At 41.8% G+C, this 12,654-nt stretch overlaps 1 protein-coding gene across 1 annotated transcript; it reads left to right on the top strand.

The window, feature by feature from the left end:
• The first annotated feature begins 3,187 nt into the window (after positions 1–3,187).
• Positions 3,188–12,158, top strand: LOC120940678 (proto-oncogene Mas-like). Its single transcript, XM_040353660.1, has 2 exons — positions 3,188–3,309; positions 10,036–12,158. Exon 2 carries the CDS (start codon positions 10,099–10,101, stop codon positions 11,068–11,070), a length of 972 nt encoding a protein of 323 aa, XP_040209594.1. The 5' UTR covers positions 3,188–3,309; positions 10,036–10,098; the 3' UTR covers positions 11,071–12,158.
• The last annotated feature ends 496 nt before the right edge of the window (positions 12,159–12,654 follow it).

The following is a 12,654-nucleotide window of genomic DNA, read 5'->3' as shown; positions in this document are numbered from 1 at the left end:
TTCCGTATTCAGAAAGAATTTGTGCCCTTATTTACGGCGGCGTATCGTATGTTGTCCGGCGTAAGCCTGCCTAATTCAAATGGGGATGATGTGGGTGTGTTTTATTTAAATGAATGGTGAACCCGCGTATTTGACGTATTTTACGAACGGCGCATGCGCCGTTCGTGAAAAAATCCCAGTGCGCATGCTCGAAATTACGCCGCAAATCGTCATTGCTTTAGACGTGAACTTAACTTACGTACTGCCCTATTCGCGAATGACTTACGCAAACGACGTAAAATTTTCAAAACTCGACGCGGGAACGACGTCCATACTTTACATTGGCTACGCCTCATATAGCAGGGGTAACTTTACGCCGGAAAAAGCCTAACGTAAACGACATAAAAAAATGCGCCGGACGGGCGTACGTTTCTGAATCGGCGTATCTACCTAATTAGCATATTCATCGCGTAACTATACGGAAGCGCCACCTAGCGGCCAGCGTAAATATGCAGCCTAAGATACGACGGTGTAAGACACTTACGCCGGTCGGATCTTAGGGAAATCCATGCGTAACTGATTCTATGAATCAGTCGCATAGATACGACGCCGCAGACTCAGAGATACGACGGCGTATCCGGAGATACGCCGTCATATCTCCTTTCTGAATCTGGCCCTTTGTGTTTACATGCACAATAAGTTTTTGTTTATTTTCTTACTGAAAATATAGGGCTAGATTCACGTAGAATTGCGTAACTTTGTGAGGGCGTAACGTATCCTATTTACGCTACGCCTCCGTAACTTTTACAGGCAAGTGCCATATTCTCAAAAAAAAGCCTGCCTAATTCAAATTGTGAAGAGGTGGGCGTGTGTTATGTAAAACAGGCTTGACCCAACGTGATTGACGTTTTTCCCGAACGGCGAATGCGCCGTCCGTGGAATTTCCCAGTGTGCATTGCTCCAAAGTACACCGCAAGGACGTCATTGGTTTCGACATGAACGTAAATGACATTCAGCCCCATTCACGGACGACTTACGCAAACAACGTAACTTTTTCAAATTTCGACGCGGGAACGACGGCCATACTTAACATTGGTATAGTGAAAAATAGGAGTTGCGCTAAAAAACCCTTATATGTAATTTGACCATATAGAATAAAAAGGGATTGTGCTAGAAACACCTCGTAACGATGACCAAAAGGTCAAATGTGTAAATAGTCCCAATAAAATATAAACACACAAAATTAGTGAAAATATATAAGATTGTCCAATCAGTATTAAACGAATCCAATTCCGTGGCTGATGCTGGATCAATATCAGGGTAAACACGTTCAAGCTGACCCTTACCAGAAGAATAGATCCTTATGGATCAAACTAGGCAATCCGTGATGTATCCAATTGAAGATCCAACATAGATCGGTTGAGAAGTTCCCACATCAATGGACTCAGCCCAGTAGATAGAGAAAAAAACGAAAAATAACAATAGTGCAAAATCGTATGGCAAACAGACACGCTGACTTTCTCCCGGTGACTAATAATGACAGACACTGTGAAGTAGAACTGAAGCACCACCACCATAGAAACACACTGACCCTTACCGGAACTTAGCGTGACCAAGTCTTCCTGAAGACGAAACGTTGGGAGGCTGACGTGCTGACGTCACCGCGTATTGAGGACGTACCTCGTTTGTTTGCCGGCCGGCTGTTTCTGTCTCTGCTGTTTTTAAACTTCTTAATCGTAAGTGTTCTACTTGCTCTACTTTTAATAAATCCTGACGGTACTTCACTATGTGAGTTTGTATATCTTTTATTGGGACCTGGCCACCTGATCTCTGGATTGAAAGGACTAGCTTGGAACGCATCTTTGCTGACAGCTGTAACACACTACCATGCATTAATGATCCCTTGAGGGTCGCTAAGTTCCGGTAAGGGTCAGTGTGTTTCTATGGTGGTGGTGCTTCAGTTCTACTTCACAGTGTCTGTCATTATTAGTCACCGGGAGAAAGTCAGCGTGTCTGTTTGCCATACGATTTTGCACTATTGTTGTTTTTCGTTTTTTTCTCTATCTACTGGGCTGAGTCCATTGATGTGGGAACTTCTCAACCGATCTATGTTGGATCTTCAATTGGATACATCACGGATTGCCTAGTTTGATCCATAAGGATCTATTCTTCTGGTAAGGGTCAGCTTGAACGTGTTTACCCTGATATTGATCCAGCATCAGCCACGGAATTGGATTTGTTTCATACTGATTGGACAATCTTATATATTTTCACTAATTTTGTGTGTTTATATTTTATTGGGACTATTTACACATTTGACCCTTTGGTCATCGTTACGAGGTGTTTCTAGCACAATCCCTTTTTATTCTATATGGTCAAATTACATATAAGGGTTTTTTAGCGCAACTCCTATTTTTCACTATTCGTTTTTATGTTGTATAACATTTTGAGTTTGCTGCTTCTTTATTGAGTTTATTTTTGGTATGCGCATTTTTTCACTTTTTATATTAACATTGGTATGCCGCACTTACGGCACCATATAGCAGGGGTAACTATATGCTGGGAAAAGCCTAACGTAAACGGCTTAACTGTACTGCGTCGGTCAGGCGTACGTTGGTGAATTCGCGTATCTAGCTAATTTACATATTTTGACGCGTAAATCAGCGTGCACGCCCCGTAAATATGCAGTTACGATCCGACGGCGTAAGAGACTTACGCCTGTCGGATCTAATAGATATCTATGCGTAACTGATTCTAAGAATCAGGCGCATAGATACGACCGGCCGGACGCAGAGATACGACGGCGTATCTGGAGATACGCCGTCGTATCTCCTCTAAGAATCTGGCCTATAGACTTCATAAACATTTGCACAACTATTATGTGCCCTATAAAATCAGGTCTACCATAATTTTATTGTATAGGTCCTCTGCTTTTAGAAAATGTGTGTGGGGTCTTTCATATGAATTCAAAACCATATGTGCATTTTCCTGGGTGTATGCAGAACAAAAAACTGGTCCGGTAGCGTACATATCACTGGTATGTAAATCTTACATATTACTTCCTTGTATTTCCCAATAATTACAGGCTAAGGTGTTATAGGGAAGCTGACGTACCTCAATTTCTAAATTTGGTGCCAATATGACAAGCTGTAGCTCCACCTCTGTACTTTTTATGACTCCATCTCTTACACACAGCTGCCTATTTAAGTAATTTATGTCATATCGATGCATCTAATACAAAGACAGCAGTTTATGGCTGAGTGTCCTGGAATGGTGTAACTAGATTCAGCATTTGTAGTTACCTGGAAACATAAAAACAACATATTACAGGTGAGATCTACTATTTTAGGCTTGTATCATTTATACATTTTATAATTTTTTTTAAATCGCTGTTATCTTACATTTCTAATTGTTGATCAGAACTGTATAAGATGTACAGAATATGAACTTTGCAGAGCTATATTAACGTGGGACATTTCTAAAGATATAAACTATTTGTGAGTTCTTTAAGGCTGTAATTGGATAAGAATGGCAACTTTAGAAAATAGATGCATTTGGTCTGTTTTGTATTTATAGTAGTGATTAAAGGGATTGTAAAAACAAAAAATTTTTCCTCTTAAATTAAAGTCCGACGGTAGCTGATAAAGTAAAAAGTAATGTTTTGCATTATAACTAGTTTGATACCTGTTGAAATCGAGCTGTTTTATTCACCTCCAGCACTCCTGAATCGTTATTCTCACTGACTTCCTGGTTTGCGGTGCGCATTCATTCTTGCTACATCACGGCCTAATGGGAACTACAGCTCCCATTAGGCTTAGCCTCTATGCCTGTGAGGGATGAGAGAGCATCTTCACGCAGGGCTCTAGTCATAGGGAGGGGTGGGCACATTCTGCTTTCCACCATGCAAAACGGCTCAGATGCTGGTGGAAAGCAAGAAGAGGAGAGACAGGAAATGGCATTTTCAAACCTGGATTACTGTATTTTGGAGGTCAAAAGGAAAAACGAGGTAAATGATATTTAAATGCTCTAGCTTACAGCAATCAATTGATCTAATAAAAAACGAACCTTTAGTGTTCCTTTAAGACCCCAGTGCTGGAGTAACACATTATAACATTTACAGTAAACCTGCCAATATTATAACTCCACTTTTGCTGAAAAAACCTCCCTGGTAACATAGATACATTTAAAGGATTTTTGCAAACTTCTTTACAATTTTGTATATATTGTTGTTTGTATTGGAAATCACATATAACTTTAAGGCCCCTTTCAGATGGAGTGAAATCCATCAAGCGGATCCACCTGCTCAGTGGGGGATCTCTCTGCAAATCCCTGCTGAGCAGATGTATGAGAGGTCCGTGTCCACTCCACTATGCAGAGAAGACACAGACAAAACCCACTGTTCTCTATGGGGCAGTCAGATGGACACAGACTGCCTGTCCGTTTCCATCTGACTGAAATCCAATCCCCTGGAGGGAAGACGAACGTATCTCCATCTGTCGGTTTTAAGCAGACCGGATTGGACACAGGTGGGTGCCAGCAGACACATTTTCCCTAACATTCACTGCTCCATAGAGAACAATGGGTGGTCTGATTGTGTCTGCCTGAAAAACAGACAGGTGGACCCGATCAGTCCGCTGGTGTAAAAGGGACCTTACTCAGTTTTTACTTTTCACAACCACTTTCATTATCAGTACAAATGTTATAAAAAGGAAACAAACATTGGGGTTGTTTTACTAAAACTGGAGAGTGCAGAATCTGGAGCGGCTGTGCATGGTGCAAGCTTCTAACTTCAGCTTCTTCAATTAAGCTTTGACAAAATACTGGAAGCTGATTGATTTTTATGCACAGGTGCACCAGATTTTGCACTCTCCAGTTTTAGGAAATCAACCCCTTTGGGAGCATCAGTAAGCGACTCACACAATCGGGGCATGGCACTTTGAGTGCTGGTTTACACCTATGCAAATTCTATGCAGATTACATGCTATGCGAAAAGCATACACTGTATGTAGCAAAGTCTTTCACCTCTTCCAGTCTAATGAGAAACTTTAAGGCCACAGGCTGCTGACATCCTTCAATATGTAGTGGGTTGTGAGGTATAGTGGGTGCAAAGATGGTGAAATTCATTGGTGCACAAACTTTTTTTGGACGCAAAAGAGGTTTTATTTCTTTTAACAGTCCTTTTTATATTTTTGCAAGGGAAAGAGGGTTAAGGTCAGGACAACTCTAAATAGTTATAGATTCAATCCGCAGACTCCGAGACTTCAATAGAAGGACAGCCGTACAGGGAAAGGCCCCAGCAGGAAGCCACGTCTGCACTTGCAGGAATGCTTTCTCCTATGGTAACAGTCCTTTAACAGTTCCTAACAAAAATGTAACAGTTCTTTCAGCTCACTACAACTACTCTTTGTAGTTCTTCAATACTGAGTTCCCACTCTCTCCCTAGACCCACTAATTCACTGACTCTGAATCCATTGAGATCCTCCAAGGTTTGTAGTGGCATCCCCTCAAGCATCACCCATGCTTCTCTGCTGGGTCCCTAGCTTGGCACTCCAGATACTTCTCAAGCTTCACCCCTGCTAACCAGCTCAGTCCCTGGCTTGACACACAAGGCTGCTCTGCAAGTATCTCCTGAAGCCTGAAGTTTCCTAATTCTCCACCATGCCCTTTTAGTGAGAATATGGTTCCGGTACTTGTTTCAGTTACTCACTCTGGTCCCTGGTAAAGGTGGTTGGTCCCTTTGTGGTGACAGCTTCTACCTCTGACCACTGACAGGTTCTCCGGCCAGCAGAACCATCACATCTGGTTAGACTGCAAGCCGCAGCCCCAAAATTGTGCTGCCCTCTTACTTCTGTATAGGCCCTCACATAGCCTGGCAGCCAAATGTCCCCGGGATAGGCCCAATCTCTGACCTAGCAGCTGGGGCGTACGACACACATCCACCCAGACAGCCATCCAGGTGGCACTAAACATAGATCACCTGATCTCACCCGTATATAAAGGATCTCCCAGCAGGCCAAGGGATTCAAGAAAACCCCTGCCAATTGGCTGAGATACCCCATATAGCCTTAACCTGACCTTGGGTTGTCATTCTCATATCCTGTATTACCTAGTACCCGGCCACCTAGCGGTTGAAGAGAAAAGTGCAGCAAGGCCAAACTTAGGAAGAAATCCATAGATCTCTATCAATCGACCAAGATAACTACTCTTGGCAAGTAAATTTGTAAGGAGCTCCCTGACTAAACGCCAGGATGCTACACTAGATTCTTATGTCATCTAAAAAAGCATTATTTCCAATGAAGGTCATTCCCATCCATGCAATGCGATTTTTATCCGGTTAAAAAGGGTCCTGTGCAAGTTTAGTAAGGGTACAGTGTGAATTCAATCTCCAGCTATACCCAGTCCCCTCAGAAATCACATTAAATTCACACCTGTCACAACAGAAATTGCGCTGTAAAATTGAATCAGATTCACACCCCATTAGTGTGAGACAGGGGGCGGGGCCGAACTGCAGCTCTGTGTCTGAATGGATAGACGGAGCTGCAGCTCGGCTTGGGTCCCTTCATAGCAAGCTGCTTGCTGTGGGGGCACCCGACAGGAGGGAGGGGCATGGAGCTCCAGCCAGGGATCCGAGAAGCGGAGGATCTGGGCTACTCTGTGAAAAAACCCTGCACAGAGTAGGTAAGTATAACGTTTTTTTATTTTTTTATTATTCTTTTTATTTAAATGTTCAACATAGTATAGGCATAGTAAGGCCCCATGCACACGAGACGCTGGTAAACACGTGTTTAGAGGTATTTGGACAGCTTTTTTAACTGCCCCTGAACACATTCAATGTTATCCTATGTGTCCATGCACACAGTCGCGTTTTTCTGTGTTTTTCGGCAGTTGCGTTTATGCTCGTTTATGCTAGTTTTTTCAGAAGCAAAAAAATTGGTTCAGACGCAAAAGTTTTCGCGTTTCAGACGCAAATCGCGGCAAAATGCCGCTAAACGTTTATAGGCGTTTTTAAAGGTGGCCTATCTTTTTACATTAGAAATCTCAAAAATGATTGCAAATGATGAAAAACCATAAAAAAATGTAATTGCTTGCATTGCATTGTGGACAATTCACAACTTGTGGCAGGTGACGTGGCCAGTGGACAATCCACAACTTGTGGCAGGTGACATGGCCAGGTGACGTGGCAAGTGGACAATACACAACTTGTGATAGGTGACGTGGCCAGGTGATGTGGCAGGTGACGTGGCCAGGTGATGTGGCCAGTGGAAAATCCACAACTTGTGGCAGGTGACATGGCCAGGTGAAGTGGCAAGTGTACAATCCACAACTTGTGGCAGGTGACATTGCCAGGTAACGTGGCAGGTGACATCGCCAGGTCATGTGGCAAGTGGACAATCCACAACTTGTGGCAGGTGATGTGGCCAGGTGACATGGCCTGGTGACGTGGCAAGTGGACAATCCACAACTTGTGGCAGGTGACATGGCCAGGTGACGTGGCAGGTGATGTGGCCAGGTGACATGGCCTGGTGATGTGGCAAGTGGACAATCCACAACTTGTGGCAGGTGACGTGGCAAGTGACGTGCCAGGTGATGTGGCAAGTGAACAATCCACAACTTGTGGCAGGTGATGTGGCAAGTGGACAATCCACAACTTGTGGCAGGTGACGTGGCCAGGTGATTTGGCAAGTGAATAATCCACAACTTGTGGCAGGTGACGTGGCCAGGTGACATGGCCAGGTAACGTGGCAAGTGGACAATCCACAACTTGTGGCAGGTGTCATGGTCAGGTGACGTGGCAAGTGGACAATTCACAACTTGTGTAAGGTGACGTGGCCAGTTGATGTGGCAGGTGACGTGGCCAGTTGACGTGGCAGGTAACGTGGCCAGTGGACAATCCACAACTTGTGGCCAGGTGACATGGCCAGGTGACATGGCAGGTGACGTGGCCAGGTGACGTGGCCAGTGGACAATCCACAACTTGTGGCAGGTGACGTGGCCAGGTGATTTGGCAAGTGGATAATCCACTTGTGGCAGGTGACGTGGTAAGTGGACAATCCACAACTTGTGGCAGGTGTCGTGGTCAGGTGACGTGGCAAGTGGACAATCCACAACTTGTGGCAGGTGACGTGGCCAGGTGACGGGCAGGTGACGTGGCCAGGTGACGTGGCCAGGTGACGTGGCCAGGTGACATGGCAAGTGGACAATTCACAACTTGTGGCAGGTGACGTGACCAGGTGACATGCGTCGACTTGATTCTTAGCATGTGTGGATTTTTGACCGATGGATTTCCCCACAGACGATCGTTTTTTTCTATCGGTTTTTTAACCATACGAAAAATTTAAAACAGGTTCTATTTTTTTTTCACCAATGGGAAAAAAACTGATGGGGCCCACACACGATCGGTACGTCCGATGAAAATGGTCCATCGGTCCGTTTTCATCAGACGAACCGATCGTGTGTACAGGGCATTAGGTTACCTTCTGAAAAAAAAAAAACTTTATGCAGTCATTATACAAAATAGCCTAAGCTAATCATGTTTTAAAATTTTTGATTTCAATGGGCAGGGGTGCTTTAGTAATGGTGTATACACTGCTCCTAATGTGCTTCAAAGAAAAAATGTAACCTACACACTTTATAACAATATATAAAGAACAAACGTGCAAATATGAAAAAAAATAACTGAAAATAAAAATAAGTTGCAAACACAATAGGGGATATTATCTTAAAATTAAAAAAATACAAATTCATAGTGTTGCGCTAAAAAAATTACATGTATGAAACTTCCACTATTGGTGATAGTTTCATACATGTAAGTTTTTGAGCACAACATGGTGAATTTACAAGACAATATATATATATATATATATAGTATAATATAAATAAAAAATATTTTTGATCAGTCATAAAGAATATATTAGTTAAAGCGGAGTTCCGGCCACAATTTCACTTTTTAAATATAAATACCCCTGTAATACACAAGCTTAATGTATTCTAGTAAAGTTAGTCTGTAAACTAAGGTCCGTTTTGTTAGGTTGTTACAGCATTTAGACACTTTATAAAATAGAAATTGACTGGGGCCATCTTAAGTGTGGGCATCATGAAGCCAGACTGTATGACTTCCTGGATTTCAGCCTTGCAAATCTCGCACATGCTCAGTGCTGCACAAGCAGTGTCAGATCAGGTTTCAGCACCTGTGCTGTCCAAGTCACATGATTCTTTGAGACTGGGGAATGCACAGACTCCTGGAAAGTTAGACCCAATACATTCCCAGGAGTCTGTGCGGTGTAGGTTAGGAAGCTTAAGCACCTAGGTGCAGGAAGAGGGAAGATTAACTATTCTGCCTAGAAACAACACTTTGAAGGCATCTAAAAAAAAAAAATTTTTTCGTAAATGACATTTTTTTAAAACTACTGATGTAATGTTATATTTATGGGTGGAACTCCACTTTAATGTGAAACTCCAGCCCAGACATATTTCATTGCTGGTGACCGTTGTCGAAAAGATAGAAAGGCAATATATAAAGAAGACGGTCAAAATCTTCCAGACCTTCCAGTGGTCACTGGAACAGGACTATAGGTGAGTTCTCCCAATTTGGACAACAAAAAGTTACCATGTTTCCCTTTGGAAATATTTTTTTTCACTTGTTGTCAACCAGCATGTTGTTATATTTATCTTATTTTGCAACCTGCCCTGCATAGATGAAAAGATAAATCTGATCTGGTGGTTATGGACAACAGATTGCAATTATCGTTGTTCCTGTCCTAAAACAATTCACTTTTATGCTGCTCCATTATTTGGTAGGATATGAATTTCTAAATTAAATGGAAAATTAAAATCACTATCTTTGTACTATTTTTCTATGAGATTCAAACTAAGTTAATCTATCTATCTATCTATCTATCTATCTATCTATCTATCTATCTATCTATCTATCTATCTATCTATCTATCTATCTATCTATCTATCTATCTATCTATCCAGCTATCTAGCTATCTATCTATCATAAGGTACTGACTTCTGATTTACTAATAATCATTTATGGTAATGTATTTAACACAGATGGAAAAAGAAGATACGTTCTAATAACACAGTTGGAATATTTCTGCCAATACTAAAGAAAACATGAATGTAACCAGCATGAATGACACCCAGGATGAACCCTCTAGCAGCTATTCGGAATATTCGTACATACCTGTCACCATAGTGGCTGTTGTAGCACTATGTCTTTGTATTGTTGGCCTAGTTGGAAATCTTATTGTGTTTTGGTACCTGTGCTTCAAGATCCAGAGAAACAAATACGAAGTTTATATTATGAATCTGTCAGTAGCTGACGCCCTGTTTATTGTATTTACTACCTTGCTTTTGATGATCCATATAAATACAATCAATGGTACAGATCCTGATTTTATAGGGAAGAAGAGTTTATATATATTCATAGAAATATTTTATGATATTATGCAGTATTCCGGAATGTATATCCTTACAGCTGTCAGCATGGAACGATGTAGCTCTGTTCTGTTCCCCTTTTGGTACCGAAGCCATCGCCCCAGGAACTTGTCCACTATTATGTGCATTGCTCTTTGGATCCTTGGCTCTTTGGAAAGTCTCCTTGAGAACCTTGTGTGTACAGCAGATGCTTATGTGGAACAAACCTCAAAATGTTCAGCAGTTCAAATCATAGTTTTTATTTTAGCCATTGGCATCTGCCTACCAATTATGGTAATTTCCAGCTTCACCTTGCTCATCAAAGTAAAGAGGTCAATAAAGCAGCGATACACACCTAAACTGTACATCATCATCCTTATTGCAGTTCTTGTATTCATCCTATCAGTTCTTCCATTTACTTTTTTGTCATTTTTAATATACTTCAAATTAACAGCAACAGATTTGGCAACTGTTGGTTTTTTCTATGCAACAACTTACTGCACAGTGCTTAACTGCACCGCCAATCCCTACATTTACTTTATTGTTGGAAGGAAATGGAAACAAAAGACCCCTCACTCGATCCAGGAAGCCCTCCAAAAAGCCTTTAGGGAGGAAGAAGGTGAGAATGATGACTCAAACAGCAACAAAACAATTGACACATCAAGCTAAACGGACCTTACAGTTGCTGTCTAGATTTTCTTTCAAGAGCAAAGCACACCAACAATTATCTAGTTTAACAAGGAAATATGATTCACTCAGGATCTACAGAATATGAATCTTAAAGTAGGATCTAACTTTATCAAGTCAAACTTCTGTGAAGGGCAAAGACTGGAAATGCTAATGATATGGATTTTCATTTGATATGCCTCCAACTGGCTGGCTTTCTTAAAGCAACCCTGCTTTGCTGGAGAAAGTGCTGCTTAAAGTGGTTGTAAACATTTTTTTTTAAATAACAAACATGTTATTTAAATAACAAACATGTTATACTTACCTGCTTTGTGCAACAGATTTGCACAGAGCAGCCCTGATCCCCCTTTTCTATGGTCCCCCAACAGTGTTCCTGGCTCCTCTCCCCATAAAGTGCCCCCATAGCAAGCTGCTTGCTATTAGGGCACTCATACTTGCTCACTCCTGAGCCCCATAGGACACACAGAGTGCAGCTTGGCCCCATTCCCTGCTCTCTCCTCACTGGCTGTGATTGACAGCAGTGGGGGCCAATGAAGAGGGAGAGACGGAGAGAGCCTGTGCCCTAGTGCACAGTGCTGAATCAAGATAGGGCTTTTTTAAGTATATGTTGGGGTGCTACATACTGAAGGTTTTTTTACCTTAATACATTAGGCTAAAAAAGCCTGAAGGCTTTAGAACCACTTTAAACCAATCTCATTTACATTAGTTAAACCTGTCCTTAATTTGCACATTGCTGCTATAAATATATAAGGTTGTTTAGGAGTTTGAGGTGCCATTAATGTACTTTCATACTTAATTTAGTTTGCATATGGCTAACTGGTTTCATCACATGCCTTCTTATCTTTTTTTATTTTAAAATAAAGCACTCATGCAGTTTTGGAAACTTTTAATAAAGTTGAGATTGGGTTATCTGCTGACTTTTTGATATGTGTATTCTCAAATATATTGGCTCCTGTTCTATATAATCTGTAATAAGTAAAGCAACATCTGAAGTGTAATTGTGCATAAATATTTGTAGCTCACATTGAGTTAAAATTCATTTTTTTTGTAATAAAACTGATTATAACTTATGTTATCTCTGGTGTTTTTCTTCCTAGGACCCATTCACGCAAAACGTTATATGTGTTGGTACACTGCAGTGCCATTCATTGTAAATGGTACCCCAACACACTAGAGCTGTAATGCCCCACAGTGTAATACAACACATGAAGGGCCAGATTCAGGTACATCCGCGGCTGCGTAACGTATCGCATTTATGTTACGCCGCCGCAAGTTTTACGGGCAAGTGCTTGATTCACAAAGCACTTGCCTGTAAAGTTGCGGCGGCGTATTGTAAATCCCTCTGTCGCAAGCCCGCCTAATTCAAATGATCCGGGTAGGGGGCGTGGATCATTTAAATTAGGTGCGTTCCCATGCCGAACGTACTGCGCATGCTCCGCTTTGAAATTTCCCACCCTGCTTTGCGCGAAATGACGTCGCACTGACGTCATTTTTTGAACGTCGACGTGAGTTACGTCCTTTCCTATTCATGGACGACTTATGCAAAAAAAAAAAAAATTCGACGCG

The sequence above is a fragment of the Rana temporaria genome, chromosome 5 (genome assembly GCF_905171775.1).
Source record: "Rana temporaria chromosome 5, aRanTem1.1, whole genome shotgun sequence".
In the NCBI taxonomy this organism is placed as follows: Eukaryota; Metazoa; Chordata; class Amphibia; order Anura; family Ranidae; genus Rana; species Rana temporaria.
Note: the sequence above shows the minus strand (reverse complement) of the source record. Positions and strands in the feature narration are given on the sequence as shown.